This window comes from Aythya fuligula, chromosome 24 (genome assembly GCF_009819795.1).
Source record: "Aythya fuligula isolate bAytFul2 chromosome 24, bAytFul2.pri, whole genome shotgun sequence".
Lineage (NCBI taxonomy): Eukaryota > Metazoa > Chordata > Aves > Anseriformes > Anatidae > Aythya > Aythya fuligula.
This window is the reverse complement of record NC_045582.1, coordinates 2,068,787-2,084,757: the sequence shown is the minus strand read 5'-3', so window position 1 is coordinate 2,084,757 and position 15,971 is coordinate 2,068,787. Positions and strand designations below refer to the sequence as shown.

The 15,971-nt window shown below is 58.5% G+C and overlaps 3 protein-coding genes across 3 annotated transcripts; all 3 read right to left on the bottom strand.

The window, feature by feature from the left end:
* Positions 1–668: 668 nt before the first annotated feature.
* On the bottom strand, positions 669–1,878 carry CSF3 (colony stimulating factor 3). Its single transcript, XM_032202518.1, has 4 exons — positions 1,711–1,878; positions 1,265–1,372; positions 964–1,110; positions 669–839 (listed from the first exon to the last, which is right to left on the bottom strand). The coding sequence occupies exons 1-4, from the start codon at positions 1,876–1,878 to the stop codon at positions 669–671; spliced, it is 594 nt and encodes a 197-aa protein (XP_032058409.1).
* A 2,297-nt stretch (positions 1,879–4,175) lies between these two features.
* PSMD3 (proteasome 26S subunit, non-ATPase 3) lies at positions 4,176–8,727 on the bottom strand. The gene is made up of 12 exons (XM_032202883.1): positions 8,490–8,727; positions 7,448–7,638; positions 7,158–7,295; positions 6,813–6,949; positions 6,540–6,730; positions 6,260–6,363; positions 6,026–6,140; positions 5,642–5,761; positions 5,460–5,563; positions 5,000–5,155; positions 4,773–4,823; positions 4,176–4,671 (listed from the first exon to the last, which is right to left on the bottom strand). Exons 1-12 carry the CDS (start codon positions 8,677–8,679, stop codon positions 4,594–4,596), a joined length of 1,575 nt encoding a protein of 524 aa, XP_032058774.1. The 5' UTR covers positions 8,680–8,727; the 3' UTR covers positions 4,176–4,593.
* Positions 8,728–9,182: 455 nt separating this feature from the next.
* GSDMA (gasdermin A) lies at positions 9,183–15,932 on the bottom strand. The gene is made up of 10 exons (XM_032202752.1): positions 15,878–15,932; positions 14,260–14,522; positions 13,861–14,068; positions 13,514–13,679; positions 13,322–13,415; positions 12,455–12,502; positions 12,025–12,179; positions 11,468–11,618; positions 10,932–11,005; positions 9,183–10,371 (listed from the first exon to the last, which is right to left on the bottom strand). Exons 2-10 carry the CDS (start codon positions 14,471–14,473, stop codon positions 10,135–10,137), a joined length of 1,347 nt encoding a protein of 448 aa, XP_032058643.1. The 5' UTR covers positions 14,474–14,522; positions 15,878–15,932; the 3' UTR covers positions 9,183–10,134.
* Positions 15,933–15,971: the final 39 nt, after the last annotated feature.

Genomic DNA, 15,971 nt, shown 5'->3' with positions numbered 1-15,971 from the left:
CACGCGGCCACCACCGGCCCCCGGGGGGCTGCTGCGTGTGAATAAGTTAAAGGGCGAGAAATCAATAAATACAAACGCGGCGTGGAGGGGGCGCGGGCGGAGCCCCCCCCCCCAAAAAAAAAATAAAAAAAAAAAAAAAAAAAAAAATAAAAAAAGTGGGAAAAACCTCGGAACGGGAGGCTGCGAGAGCAGGCGGGGAGCCCCCCGCGGCACCGCCGTGCTCCCCTCCCTCCTATCCTAACAGCTAATAAATATTAATTAAAGGTGAAGAAGCCTGATAGGAATAACGCCCGCCAGCTCTGTCCCCGCAGCCTGGGCAGGGAGGTGCTGCTCCGGAGCAGGGCTGCGGACGAAGGCGGATTTCCCTGGGCTCAGCGGGACGCCGCGGGGTCACCGCAGCTCCCGGTGCAGGAGCCAAGGCTCGGCCCGGCTCCCAAAACTCCTAGCAGAGATACTCTTGAGTTTAAATATTAAACAAGGGCGATGCTGCGCACGGACGCCCGTGCGCGGCTGCCACCGCAGGGCTGGCTGCCCTGCTCGGGGCCCGAAGGGCGAAGGGGGGAGCCTCCCCGGCTGGATAAATATTAAATAGCGATAAATATTAAATAAGCGGGGTAGGTCGCTTGGGGCTGGGGAATAAATAGCGCGGGGCGACGCGGGGCAGGGTGTCAGAGGCGGGCGAGGTGCCGCAGCGCCCGGTACGCCGTCTCCAGGAACCGCTGGAAGTTGGCCAGGATGAGGAAGCCGCCGACCTGGTGCTGGAAACGGGAGGAGAAGGCGGGGAGGGGACCGCGGTCCTCGGCGGGGAACGTCACCGTGGCCAAGCCCAGGTCCTCCATCTGCGGGCGGGACGGGGCGCAGGAGTCAGGAACAGCCCCGGAGCACGGCGGCGGTGCCCAGCGGAGCCCCGTGTCCCCGTGCCCACCCCCTGGGGGTGCAGCCCCCCTCGTTGTGCCCCCTCACCTGCTGCTGGATGTTGGAGGAGAGGTTGGCCGCGTCCAGCTGCAGCGTCTCCACCAGGCCGGCGTGCGAGGGCAGCAGCTCCAGGACAGCGGCGAGGGAGCTGTGGTAGGCGTGGAGCCCGTCGCGGATCTGGCTGAAGCAAGCCTCCTGCGGGCAGCACGGCACAGAGAGGGGGGGGTCAGCAGTGCTCGGTGAAGCCTGGACCCCCCCCCTCCCCATTCCCTGCCCTGACCCCCCTCGCAGAGGGATGCCCGAGGCTGAGGCCGGGCAGCTCGTGGCAGGGGTGGCCGCTGGCACTCACCGCCTGGAAGCCGGGGCGGTGGCACTGCTCCAGGGCCACCTGCGTGATGCGCAGGTCCTGCTGCACCAGCAGCAGCTCTTCCTCCTTGCACAGCTGGAAGGTGTCGCACTGCGGATGGGGGGGGGGACACAGGGTCAGGGCGGCCGGAGGAGCCCACCACCCCCGTGACACCCCCAAGGGACGCGGGACCCCCCTCCCCACCCTTTTCTGAGCATCCAGGGGACGAGGCGGAACCGCTGCTCGCTCGGCGCACGGGGAGGTCCCCACACCCCTCCCCCAGGGAGCCCCCTTGGGTGCCGCGGGGCCGAGCGGCACATGGGAGGGGGAGAACAGGGCGTGGGGAGGTTGGGGCGTGGGGAGGCCGCTGGCTCCCGGCCCCGCGGTGCCGATAAGGCCAGGGAGGGGAAGGTCACCTTATCGGCGACCCCGCGGTGCCGGCAACTCACCACCACGCGCTGCAGCGCGGCCACATCCCCCTTGATCTTGCGGGTGAACTCGAGGTTCTTGTGCAGGAAGAGCTGGAAGTCCTGGTCCCCCGACAGCTCGGCCAGCGGCGCCCCGTGCAGCGCCCGCCACGGCGCGCCCAGCAGCGCGCTCAGCACCAGCACCAGCATCCCTGCGGGGACAGCGGCTCAGCCACCGCCCGGGGACACCCCGACACCCACAGGCAGCATCCCCGGACCTGCTGCTGCCTGCGGGGGCGTTTTTGGTACCGGGGGACCCCCACGGGGATGGATGGTGGCACCGAAGGAACCCCAGGGATGGAGACGCCTAAACTGGGGAGGGGGAAAGGGAGCGCGGCTTCCCACCCACCCCTGGGTGCGCGGGGGGCTCTGGGTGTGTGGGTGCTCAAGGGCAGTGGGTGCTGTGGGTGCTGTGGGTGCTGTGGGTGCTGTGGGTGCTGTGGGTGCCGTGGGGGCAGCGGGTGCCGGGGCCCTCGGCTGCGGGTACTCACGGGTGAGGCAGCACATGGTGCGCGGCTCGGTGTCTCCTCCTGTCTGCCAGCACAGCCCGGCCCAGCACAGCTCGCTCCTGCCCCGGCTCTGCGCGGCCTCATCGATTAGGGCATTTTATAGACGGCTCCGGGGATTCACACCGATGTGGCAACAGTGCCGATTGCCTCATTGCCTTAATCACCAACATGCAAATCCCAAGCTCGCGCTCGGTGCTCCCGGCTGCTCCCCGCGCCTCGCCGCACCGGGGCTTTCCCGGGGGCCGCGGTGCTGCCGGTGGGCACCCAGCTGAGCCCCGGCAGCGGGCAGGTGGCAGGGTGCTGGCTCGGTGCTGGGCGGCCACACGGTCACTCATTAACCCACCCGGCCGGGCTGGACGTGCCCAGCGCTGCGGGCAAGTGGCCGGTGGCTTTTTGTAGCCGGCGTCCCGTGGGGCTCACCCCCAGCCCCTGTGGATGCTGCCCGAGCCCCTCACCCTGCTTTCGGGGCGGTGTGGGACCGAGGTGAGACCCTGCCCAGGTGCCACAGCCCTGGGGCTGCATCCTGCACCCCTGGGTGCCCCGGGCTGTGCCGTGCTCGGTGTCCCCGCACGCAGCACCCAGCGCCCAGCCCCCGGCCGTGCCTGACACCCAGCACCCCCCCTGCAGGGAGCCAGCCTCCCCCCAGCCCCTCTTCGGGGAAGCGGCTGCCAGGGCAGCCCCGGGGAGGGGGGGGGGGTGGCTGCTCCCAGCGCCCCCCCCGGTGCTGACGTGGGCTTTGGGCTCGTGCCGGTTCCCGCAAGAGCTTCCAGGAGGATTTGGGCCGGTGCCAGCTGGGCCCCAGCCCGGTGAGGGAGGCCCCTGCTCGGCCTGGGAGGATTTGGGCAGGGTGACCCCGGGGCAGGACTGAACCAGGCCTGGGGGGGGGTACGGCCGGGGTGGGGGCAGCCCACGGGGACACCCCCGAGCCCCCCGGAGCTGCTCCAGCCTCCAGCTGAGGGAAGGAGCCAGGGGGTGGATGCTGCCCAGCTGGGAGCACCGCAAGCAGGTGTTAACTCTGAAGCCTAATGATGACTTTCCCCTCCCAGGAAGCGGCAGCAGCGCGGGCTCTGCCCTCAGGCCACGTGAAAGGACCTCAGCAGCTTGAGCCCGTTTGTGGGATTTCCTGGAAGAATCCTTCCTTCCTCCCCCCCATCTCTGCTCTCCCCAGCTCTGGAGAGAAGCGGGGCCCTTCCAGAGCCACCCATGGGGTGCAGCGTCGCAGCGGAATCGCCCTGTTCCGCGAAACCGGGGGCTGCTGCCTCAGCAGGTCAGTGCTTTTAGGATTTGGGGCTGGCTTGGGGTGAGGTTGAATCAGCACCCAGCACGGCCCGAAGCCCCTTCGTGGGCTTTTCTTAGGAAGGAAGTGGTGACCGGACCCGAAACCCTGTGGGCGGCGGTGCGGGGTCAGCACAAATCGCCACGGTTCTGCCTCGTGGCCACCCTTCCTCTGCGGGGCCTGACCCCGGACCCTCGGTCCTCTCCTGGCACCCACCGGGACGTGAGTGCTGCCGGGGTGTCCCCGGGGGCTGTGAGGGACCAGGGCCACCCTCTCGCCCTCCCTGCCCCATCCTGGCTTGTGGGGTCTGGTCCAGAGACCCCGGGGTTGGCCCCATAGGGGCTGGCTCTGTCCCTCGGGACTGCCCCGTGCTTGACCCGCAGCCCCTGGCCGCCCGCCCGGCATGGGTGCGCCGGGAGATTCCCAGATTTTCCCCCGAGGAGCACAGCTGGGCCCAGATGCTGGCGGGACACACCCGTGGTGGCTGCATGGCCCCCACCCCATCGTCCCCCTCCCCGGGTTGGGGTCCGCAGGGCCCTGCCTGGTGCCGATCCCATTTGCAGCGGGGTCAGGGGATTGTAGGGGAGCTCAGCCCCTTCCCGAGGCCGTTTCAGACACAAACCACGGCGGCAGCAGGGCAGGTTGGTGGGTTTTTTTTTTTCCAACTTTTATTTTAAAAGTCATAATTGGAGCTTAACAAAGTCTGACCCCGTTATTGGTGCAAGAGCTGGCAGCGGCAGCCGCGGTGCCCGGGGAACGCTGCCGCTGCCCCCGCCTGCCCCGGCCCCACTTCCCCAGGAGCTCCCGAGCCCGGGGCTCGCAACAACTGATCACAAGCAACCTCAGAAGAACGTTTTATTGGGGAAGGGGCTTCCCTCGGAGGGGGGCAGGGGACAGGAGAGCAGGACCAGTGGCTGCGGGCCCAGGGAAGCCGCGCGTTCCCCACCCCTGGGGGCAGACATGCAGGTTTTTATAAAAGAAAGGCAGAGCGGGGACCCGGGGGGGGCCACGGGGGGCAGCTCCCCTCAGCCAGCATCTTCCCCAGGGACAAATAAAAAAAATAGAGCCAGGCCAGAGGGGTCAGGGGAAGCCATCGTCGTCGTCCTCTGCCATTTCCTTTGCGAACTCCAGGTCCTGCTGCTCGCGCTCCCGGCGCTCCTGGAAAGCAAAAGCCGAAGGTGGGGACAGGCAGGGGACAGGAGCTGGGTCCAGCACGAGCCCAGCAGAGCTCCCAGCGCCCGCCCCGGTGCCGAGCTCACCTCTGCAGATTCCAAGTCCTTGTTGTAGGATTTGGGGGGAAACCTCATGGCCTGGAGGAACAAGGGAGAAGCCGTGAGCCCAGAAGTGCCTCGGCTGCGTCCCCGCTGTCCCCTTCGCTCAAACCAGCTCCATCACAGCCTGAGCTGGAGCCGTCTCCTCCCTCCGCGCCACCCAGCGGGGCTCCCAGCGCCCCCACAGCCTCCCAGTACGGGCCCAGGAGGCTCACCTTGACCGACATGTTGTGGATGTCGAGGCAGAAGGAGATGCGCTGGTGGAAGGCCAGCTGGGGCTCCCGGGTGGAGTAGATGTCGATCATCTCTTTGGACTGGACGTAGCCCTTCTCGTGGTTAATGCTGGCCTCGATCACGCCGTCCCGGATGGCCTGCAAGCCGGAGGGCACGCGGTCAGGGCGCCCGCCGTCTCTGAGGGCTGGGGCAGCAGCTTAGAGTGAAGGAGCTGGTGCTGTGACAGGAGCAGGGGGCTCAGGACGGCGTGAGGAGAGGGGACTCGGTGCCCTCGGTGTCCCCAAAACCCCCCCGGGAGGGATCCCCCTCAACCTACGAGCGGCGGCTGCCCCCCAGGGAGGCAGCGCTGCGGGGACGGGGCGGGAGCAGCCTGGCTGGGAGACCCGCAGGGACGAACGAGGTTTGGGATGAAGTTTGGGGTGAGATTTGGGATGCGGGTACCTTGGCCACGATGAATTCGGCGTCCTCGGGGCTGTCCAGCTGCAGCTTCTGGGCGATATCGGCCAGGGAGATGCGGGAGTAGGAGAGGCTGATCATGCGCACACCTGAGGGTGGGGGACAGGCAGTGAAGCACCACCCCACACGGCGGTGGCAGCCCCCGGCTGGCCCAGGGACACCCTTACCTGTCTTGATGACGTTGTGCCTTAAGCGAATGATCAGGGTGTAGGTGCCGTCGGCCTGGAACTTGTCCCCAAATTGATCAAGGACCTGGTTGAACTTGGCCAGGTTTCCAGTCCTGACAGCTGGAGCAGAGGGGAGAAAGCAGAGAAGGGGTAAGGGAGAGCAGCAGCGTGGGCTGGGGCACCACGGGGAGCACGAGGCAGGGCTGGTGCCATCCTCTCCTCTCATGAGGAGAAGGAGAAGCCCCCCAAAACCTGACCGGGGCATCAGATTGGCACGGGGCAGCCCGCAGCTGGCTCCCACCGAGGGGTGAGGAGCCCCCGAGGCCTCCCGCTCCCCCAAATCGGGGCAAACGGTGCTGAAACAGCAGAGCAGGAGCGTTGTACCCTGAGTCAGGAGGAAATAGGGCATCAGCGAGCGCTTGAGGGAGGGCTGCCTGAACTGCAGCCTGTCCGGGATCTCCCCGAGCAGCAGCTCCACCACGATCAGCAGCTTGTGCACCTGGAGCACAACGAGAGAGAGCCCTGAGTCCCCGAGGGGCCCAGCGCAGGCCCCAGGGGAGCAGAGACCCCGTGCCGGGGGGGCTCAGAACGCTCTGAGTGCTCCCCGTGCCTGCTCACCGTCTGCTTGAAGCCGACGGCCGTGTGCTGCGGCGCCTTGCGCAGGGCGTTCGTCATGGTCCTTCGTGCCTCCGAGTACTCCAGCTGAATGGCCTTGATGCGCCCTGCGAGGGGGGAAGAGAATTCACGAGGGGCTGAGGGCGGTTTGGAAAAGCCACTGAGAGAATCCAAGCAGTCAGAGCTTCACAGCCCACCTGGGAGCTCCATCCCCAAGCCTCAGCGAGGTTTTCTGCGGGGTCGGAGCTGCCAGCACCAGCCCCCGGGACCCCACGTGTCCCACCTGTGTAATAGAGGTACCGGGCCCACTCGTTGTTGTTGGCCTGCTCGGGGAACACGGACTTGGAAACGAGCTTCTCCGCTTGGTCGTAGAGGTTGTAGTGGAGATAATTCCTCAGCAGCAGGTTGAGGAGCGTGGCCTGCCCGTCGGCGTCGTGGCGCAGCGTGGCCGTCCGCAGCCGGGCGTGCAGGAAGCTGCAGCGCAGGGGAGGGAGAGGATTTTAGGGAGGGAGAGGGAGGGAAGAAACCCAAGGAGAGCCCGCGGGGCCAGCCCTACCTCCTGACCACGTCGAGTTTATTCAGGAACTCGTAGATACGCGAGTGGTAGTAGTAACACTTGGCCACCACCAGGTCCAGGGCCCGGCGGTTTTGGGAGCTGATCTTCTGCATCAGGTCGTCAGACACCTTCTGAGCCTGCAGGAGGGAAACGGAGCAGATGAAATGCTGCCCGGGAGGAGAGGAAGGACTGGCAGGGCTGTGGGACTGCCGCAGGTCAGGGCTGCAGACCCTAAGGGCTGCCTCCGAGCAGGGCTGAAGCCAGCAGGAAAGCAGGGGACCGTGAGGCAGGCCCAGAAGCACCCGGCAAAGGACTCAGGTTTAGACAGAGCTCGGGGAACCTCACCTCCGGATACCGCTTGCTGTTCATCAGGAAAATAACGAGCAGCAGCTGCAGGTAGGTCTCCACTTCTGGCAGGAGAGGGGCTGAGGCTGCTTTCCCCGTCCGCGGGCGAAACTGCAGCTCTGCTTCCGTGTCCATGGGCTGCGGAGGGAAGGCACGGGCTGGGCTCCGGCCCCTGTCCCACCCCCTGCCCCCTGCTGCCGCCCACCCCCAGCTCCAACACCTCCACCTAAGGTCCCCACGGGGCCGCAGCGAGCCCCGTCGCTTTGGGACCGAGGTCCCCGTCCCCGCACCTCCTCCAGGAAGCCGAGGAGGAAATCCCTCACGGCGCTGTTGGAGGTGAAGAAGCCGTGGATGGCTTTGTGCAGCACGTTGGGGTTGAGGCGGCGCGAGGTGGAGGGCAGGGCTCGCAGGGCACGCAGGACGTAGCGCGGCTCCTTCCCCGACACGGCCTTCTCCAGCTGCTTCACGTGCTCCTTGATGTCTGCAGGGGGTGGCACAAGTCAGGGCCTCTCCCCAACCCCGGGACGCCGCCAGCTTCCAGGATCCCCCCCCCCCCCCCCAGCTCCTGGGGCTGTGCGGCCCCCACATCCCCAGGACCCCCCCCGGCTGCCCTCAGGGAGGTGCTGGGACCCCCCCCGGCTCCCCCTGCCCTTGCTGCCCATCCCCTGGGGGTGTCCCCAAAACGCACTGCTCTCCCTCATTGCCCCCCCCCAGTCCTTTTGATGGCACAGCCCCCGATTCTTTCCATTCACCTTCCCCCCCTCGCTCCCCTCTGCACCCCCAACTCTGCTCCATCCCCTCCCAGCAGCTCTGGGGGAGGGAAGGATCCCCCCAACCCCTTTCTTTCCTCCTTCCTGACCCCCTCCCCCCAGGTCCCTTCTCCTCTCCCCCTTTTCTCTTTTTGACCCTCCTCCTCTTACCAATTCCCCCCCCCTCTTACCGAATCCCCCCAGGCCCCCTTTCCACCCCTTGATCCCTTCCTCCCTATCACCCTCCTCTCTCCTACGCCCCCCCCTCCTCCCTCCCCATCCCCCCTCTCCCACCAACCCCCCCACTCCCCCCTTCCTCCCTCTCCCCTATGTCCTCCCCCTCCCCCCGAAGACACCCCCAAACCCCTCCTAACCCCCCCCAATGACCTCTTATGTCCCCCCCACTCCTCCCTCCCTCCCCCTTAGGGACCCCCCTTCCTCCTGACACCCCCCCCCTCCTCACCAATCCCCCCACCGCCCCCTCCCTCCCCCTTATGGACCCCCCCCCTTCCTCTCCATCCCCTCCCCTCCCCCCCATCCCTCCCCCATCCTCCCCAGCCCCCCCCCATAGACCCCCCCTCACCCTCCAGCGTCACAGCATCCAGCTCCCTCTGGGGCTGCCTCTCCCCCCCCGCCTCCCCCCCAGCCCCCGTCCCCGTCCCCGCCGCCTCCTCCTGCATCTCCACGTCGGGGGGGGGCGGCGGCGGAGGCCCCCCGTCGGGGGGGGCCTTGGCCTTGTCGCCGCGGCGGCGAGCGGCGCCCTCCTGCTTCATGGCCGGGCCGCGCCGGCCGTGACACTGCAACACGGCGCGGGGCACGCCGGGAACGGCGCCAGGCGCGACCAGCCGAGCCCCCACGCCAGGCACGAGCAGTCGAGCGCCGAGCGCGCTCGGCTCCTGCCCTCGAAGCCGTTCGGGTGTTTCCGGGCGCCTCTCGGGTGCCGCCCGACGCCGCTCGGGTGTTTCCGGCTCTCGCCCGATTCCGTTCGGGTGTTTCCGGGCGCCGCTCGGGTCCTCCCGCTCGTCTCTTAGCGCATGCGCACGCCGTTTCCCGCCCGGGGGCTGAGGGAGGCGCGAGGCCCCCTCGAGCCGCCTCAGCCTCGGTCCCCCCCCGCCTCAGGGCTCCGCTCCCCCGGGGGCTGCGTGGGGCCAGGCAGCCCGTGGGTAGCTCCCGGTGGCTGAAGGCGCCTGTGGGTTCACAAGTTGCATTTACAAGCACCCCGTTGTTCACAAATCATGTTTACAAGCATACCGGTGTTCCATAATGGGTTGTTCTTTATTAAGCAGCACTCAGGACATTCGCGTCATTATCTTAAAGCGCTAATCATTTCACAGAAGCACAGAATCACAGAATCACAGAGTGCCTGAGGTTGGAAGGGACCCCAGGAGACCACGCAGTCCGAGCCCGTGCCGAGCAGGGTCACACAGAGATGCCCAGGATGGCGCCTGGGTGGGTTTTTGGATATCTCTGGAGACTCCAAAACCTCCCAGGACAACCCATTTTGATGCTCTGTTGCCTCCCAGTAAAGAAGTGCCCACACACATTCCACCAGAACCTCCTGTGCTTCAGTTGGTGCCCATCGCCTCTCGTCCTGTTGCTGACAGGAGACCAGCTGCATCCTCTCGACACCATTAACACATTAACGAGCTCTCCCCTCAGCCTTCTCTTTCCCAGGCTAAACAGGCCTGGTTCTTTCAGCCTGTCCTCACTCGAGACGTACTCCATTTCCCTAACCATCCTTGCAGCCCTTATGCCTCGCTACCACTTGGGGGGTGTTGTTGTGGGGTCACCAAAATGCCCTGAGGTCCCCGGGCTCCCCGCGGTCGCACGGGGATGGAAATGCGCCCAGGCCTTCACCTTCAAGTATTTGTGAATGATTGCAGGTGTATCTCTGTACCTTTTTGATTATTATTACTATTTTTTTTCCATTAAAAGTGATCACGTGCAGTACGGCTGACAGGATTGGGACTCTCTGGGGTGGTGGGTTATTCAGTTAGCACCCTGCATTCATATGGGGGAAAAATTAATCTTGATATCCAGCCTCAGGCTTCTGTTAGCAGCTTTGTTGGTTTAAGTCTGCTCAGAAATGGGTGGGAAAAGCAGCTCTGAACACTTAAAAGGGTGCCTCGCCTACACAGGGATAAAATTTCAAAAGAGACTTAATAGCATTTCAATTACATTGTTAAATCGCTCCCTTTAAATCAGCCCTAACTGAGGACGTGTGTAGCCTATTGGGAGTTACTCAGGAGATCTAGTGCATACAGACATGGGTACAGGGCTTCGAGGGCCGAGAAGCCTTTTTGATTGCAGAGAGCAGATCCATCCTCCTGGATCCTCACTCCACTCATCTCGAGCACTGCATTGGTTGTTTCTTCTTCTTCGTTTGCCGAGAAGGGGAGCAAGATGTCATCCCCGCCAGAACGGCCCTCCGTGTCTCCTCCTATAAAGCTGAAGAAGCGCTCAACCTGTGCAGCGACAGCAGAAAAAGTAAAAGCTTAACATGGGATTGTTAAAATTTTGGGAAGCTCTTAAGTAGTGATCCCTGACTTGTGAAGTGCTTTCTCATCTTACAGGCCCTCTGAACAATGCACTTTTCTGTATGGGACCTTTTACCCTGGGAAATTTTCATGCTCGTGTATTGAGTTCAATTTCCTGTAAACTAGTTATGTCCAAAAAAACCCTAAAGGTCGTTTTTAATCTCGAGCTAAAGAAACCAGCAAATTCTGACTATGCTTTCAAGAAAAATGGTAGTCAGCTGGATCTAATTTACTGCTTATTATCAGTGAAACAGTTGTAGAAATGTTAACTTTTGTGTTTGGGGGAGATTCCTCCCAGAGTTAAGTATTTTGATTCCTGCCAAGTATCAAGCAGTTATTCATTCCTTTCTTTTCAGGATTACTTCGAGTTGTGGTACTGCTACTAGTGCCATAATCGAAACGTTTCTTTGCCTGACATAACACTGCCCCCTGCCCTCCTGCGCTTTATTTTCAGCCAGATATCAGTAATGTATGTTCTGTTCTCTCACCCGGGTACGTTGACGTCGCACAGTCTCCATTTCCAGGGATTCTAGCAAGAATAGCCGTTGTACCTCTGTTTGCTCTGGAGAATTAAAAGAGGTATGTAACAAAACATCCACCAATTTGTTTCAGAGACAACTAGTAAGGTAAGAAGGGTGACAGTCTTGCACAGAATGATTGCTTGGTCAGAAGTTCTTTTGACTTTTTGAACTAAATTAACTGTGTGGCCTCCCTGTGAGACGAATAAAGCCATTGCTCTGTGCACAGGTGATGTTAGCAAATGCTGTGTACAAGCAGCAGTGCAGGCTGAGGGCTGAGGAAAGGCTCAAACCGTGTTTTGTGGCAGCGTCGGGAAAAGAACTTTGGAATTTGCACTGCAGTTTCTGTCATGTAATCTTGCCGTCTTTACATTCCTTTATATAAGTTCTCTGCAAGTCTCTCTGTAAGTTTTCTATAGTTTGTTAGTTTTGCAGCTAGGAATGCACTTAATATATTCTAGTACTACTGAATTTCCCTATTAAAGTAGCCAGAAAGCCTTCCTTACCGCTGAGAGCCTGAAGAGTGTAGTAAATTGCTCCTGCCAGGTTATGGCGTTCGTTTTCTGAAAGCGACTGTAAGCTGCTCAGCATGTCTTTTAGCTTTGGGCTCTGTGTTGTCAGCTCACAATTATCAGGTTCATTAAAAAACGCTCCCATCTAGGGGAATAAGAGAGAGAAATTTCAGGATTTAAGAGACAATTATGTTGATAGTTCTTTGCAATATACCTGGAGAAGCAAGTGTATGAAGTCCTGCAATATTTTTTTCTCCTCCTTAAGTTATTTATGAGGTTAACGTTGAACATTTAGCATTCACAGTTAAATGCAGAATATGGAATTTAAATACTTTGATACCATCAGATAAATCTAGTCTATATTCAGAACATATTTCAGAAGCTCGCTCTGTCCTGAGGACCTCCTTTCCCTGTGCAGTGATGAAGACCAGCCACACGCTGAGTGGAGGATTTGGGGTTGGTAGCTGTGGTACTCCTGTCACTTGGGACAGGAAGTCTGATAACAGACATCTTTACTTACAAATCCTGGCAGCATGAAGAACTTTGCTTACTTTCTGGGTCAATTCCTCAAAGAGGTCAGTGTCTCTCAATGCAGCTTTGATGGCTCCTAAAAACATGCTCCTCAAATCAACAGGCAACTGGGAGAGAATTTGGCAGTTGTTCCTTACTTCTTTCTTCAGCACGTCAAGTTGTCTACCTATGACACCTGGAAACCAGAAAGAGTGTCCAAACATTTCTCTTTTAAATTAGGCAGTCCTACAGAAAGCTCACCGGCATCCCTAAGTTTAAAATTTGAAATGTTTCTAGGAGTATTTTTGAAAGTAATGCCCAGTTTTGAGTTGGACAATTGTCACAGCACAGGTAGGAGGCAGTAGTGGCAGCAACCACTGCTGCATGGGGTTGGTACTCACCTGAGAGAGTCCACCGTACCCAAATGCAGTAAAAGCAGTGTAAGTGGAAGTATTGAAGTATGTTGCTTACCATCAGATACGAATGTTGGTGTCTTACTCTCTGGGAAATAATGGATTTCTGCAACAGTAAAAAAAAAAAAAAAAAAAAAAAATTGCTAATTTAGAAAATATTTAGAGCTGGAGAGGTAGTGTTGGTTGATTTGGTCTTTTTTTTTTTTTTTTTTTTTGAGTCTGAAGGTAGTAGTATCACAGTTCTCAAATCTCACGTGGTGGCTGTGGGTCAGACTGGTATTCGCACGCTTACCAACAGTCTTCTGCCTGCTCATTTCAAGGTTTGTTTAAACTCTCTCATTTCTAGACCCCTCCTCTGCCGTCACGTGCCTCCTATTAGGGCCTGTGCTAAAATACATTGAATTTAAATGGCCTCTTGCACTCGATGGGATCCACGCAGGCATGAAGCACGGGGGGAACCAAGCCAAATCTCAAATCCCGTGGCAGGCGTCAGGGATGTACCTCCTTCCTCTGCCTAGCCTCTACGAGCACCCCTGCCCAGTGCTCCCACCGAAGCCTTGGCCACCCAGTTTTCTCCCTGGCACTTCTCTTCTGAGGAGGAAAGAAAACAAGCCAGAACCACCTTTGTCCTCTGTGCCAGTTTTTCAAGAGGAGCTGTCCCTGCAGTTCATGAGATGTAGAGCTGAGACTTCCTTTACCTTGCTTTCATTTTCTTACCACCCCTCCCTGCAAACAGCCTTGCTTTCCCAAGTTGCCCTTTTAACTTGTGTACTGAGCCTTTCCCACGTGATTTCTGCTATTTCTATTGTGTTTGTGCTTGCAGATGAGCTGCAGGTGGCTGAGGGGCTGAATGACATTTTTCTAAGATGTTTTTGCTGCGTTGTTTCCCGAATGGAGGAGTTGGTAGGTTCTCAAAGTTACTCACGCCATGCCGCATCTTTAATGGTCACCTGGATCGCCTTGAAGGCTAGGATGCAGCCCTTGGGTATGGTTATGCTTTGCTTCCTCATGCAGGTACCCTGGTTGGTTAAAAAATAGAATAAAAAATCTGTTACTGGCCTGAATGGCATGCAGGAGGCCGGGAAGGACCCACTCTGGAGCTGGAGAGAAACCAAACCTTTGCAATAAGCTTGGCATAAAGCTGGGCCACGAATTGCCCTGTTTTCTCTTTGGATTCTTCATAGCTGACATTATCTGAGGCTTCTACCGTTTCGTGAACCACGTATAAATTCTGTTGCATCCTCCGTAGTTGCTGAATGAAGGGGTGATTCACGTCGAGTTTTCTAGAGGGGAGAAAGGATGCAATATCTCTGCTAAACGTGCCTCTGTACGCGAGTTGTGCCAGAAGTAGCGGAGCCTACTTAGAGCCACAGCTTGTCCCCTTTCTCCTGCTACACAAGGACACAAACATCACAGTGTGACTGTGGGGCTGGAGGGCGCGTTCTCCAGTTGTGTCTGCCTTACCTTTTTCCACTCAGCGCCTCGAGTTGCTTTACATCTACTGCCTTTTTTTCCATCTTGATGGACCACTCTTTGGAGAAGGAGGCAGACCCTCCTAGTTCTACCTGCGCGGGTTTGGTGTCCACCCTCACGACCCCATCGATTTGGTCATGGGCTCTTCCTGCGGTTGTAAAGTGCCTCGAGTCTTGCTGGTCTCCACAGGGGAAGGACTCTGAAATGATTTGAGGCTTTGGTTAGCGTGGTTACACAGACAGTGTTACGGCTGTCGTCCCCACAGTAAAGATGCAGTGTGGTAGGGTTCAGGCACAAATTAATCCTTAATTAGGCACTGAGAGGAAGCGGGATGACTCAAGTGCTTTGTCTGTGGAAATTATAAGCAAGAATGATAAATGTGGACTTTACCGTCGCTTTCATCGTCTGTTCCAGGCAGGAGCACATCGTGGAGTTTATATTCTGTCCGTTTGTAGGGAAGAAACTGGTGTAATGAGGTTTTTCCTTTTCCTGTAACTAGACAGAAGGTTCTGAAATGGTCTTGGTCGATGATGCTTTCAACTGGAACCAGGTTTCCGCTTGGATCCATTTGCTTTGCCACATTTTGGGTGACTTTTTTAAACATTCTGCTGCGGCTTGATAAATTCTGGAACCGAGGAGAAGCGTGCCTGTGCCTTAGGAAATACGCAAGACAAGCAAAGTGACTTGTAATACAAGCAGAAGGCTGTAACAAAATGCATTACTCCTTAATTTTTAAGGATAATGACCCCCCAAAGCCTACATCAGTACAAGGACACAGTGTGCATGAGGTTGTTGGAGGGAAGCACGTGGTGAGGGAGGATTAGCAGCTGTGGCTTGCTCGTTAGGCTTAGTGGGGCTTATCCCTGCCTGCGGTGTAACTTCAGTTGTAACTTCAGCCGTTGCAGAAACGAGAGCACAGCTAGCTGCTGCTGCTGCGGGATGGGATGGAGCCTCAGTGCTGCTGGGCACACTGGAGACATCTCATCTGTTGCATGTACCCAGCACAGAGCACAACAATTCTCATTACTAAAACTAGACACAGCTACTTATCCGTCTTATGCCACCTATTGTGGTCCTAAATACTTGAATCTCTAATACGTTGCCCTTACAGAAGGTTTATTTTTTTTTTAATCTTTTTTTTTTTTTTTTTTTCCTGTTTTTGGAGTTTCTTCATAAGTACTGCTTCTGCGTTTTTCCCCTTAGGTCTCGATGCCTGCCGGATGAGTAAGGCTTAGCCCTGTTTCGAAACAGAGCCCAAGAGAACTGTTTTTCTAAGGTGAAGGAAGTGAAAGTATCGAGAACAGCATGCTGGCGAGGGAAATAGGAGCTCTTTGGTACGGAACAAGCAATCCCCAGCATTTCGGGTTCGTTTTGTCTGTGCCCCTTCTCCCCCAACCCATGGCATGCCCGCAGAGCTGCAGGTTCCTCCACGGAGGAAAGCTGGGTGTTGGAGGGAGAGAAAAGAAACCGGCCTCTGGCTCCTGTTGCAGTGGTTTCGACTCCAAAGTTTCGCTTTTGCTTATGCCCTTCGGTATAGGTATGCGTGGCACAGGGAAAGACAACTTTAATTTACAAATGAAACTTCTCTAGGTGCTGGTGTGTTCTCTCCCTTCTGCGTCCTGCTTTATCGAGTCCCGTTAAATAGTAACAGATCCCTGCCCGTGGCTCAGATGAAGAGCTCCCATTCATTTGGGGTGCATGCGGAGCTTTTCTTTCCCTCTGTCTTGCTTGAATGCACCCCAGGGGCTTGGAAAAAACAGACTTGGAGAGTCTGATTCTTTGGGGAGTTACTGTCATGTCAGGAAGGGGGTACGCTGCTGGGGGAAGCAGCAGTCCTGGCTGCCTAACGTGGGATGGATTCAGCAGTGCCCGCGGGACACATTCCAGCGGAAAAGTTCAAAGCCAGATAAAACCCAGCAAGAACTACCAATTTGCTCTCCCCCTCTGCTGTTCGCAAAGCTTTTAAAAACATACCTGCCTGCTTGGGGAGCGAAAAGTCTTCTCTTACCTTGCAGGTGGTGGGAACGGCCAGGAGCTTGCGTCCGTGCCGCTGGAGTGATGGGAGTCTGGCAGCAGTTGGGTAAGCAGCCACTCCCTACTTG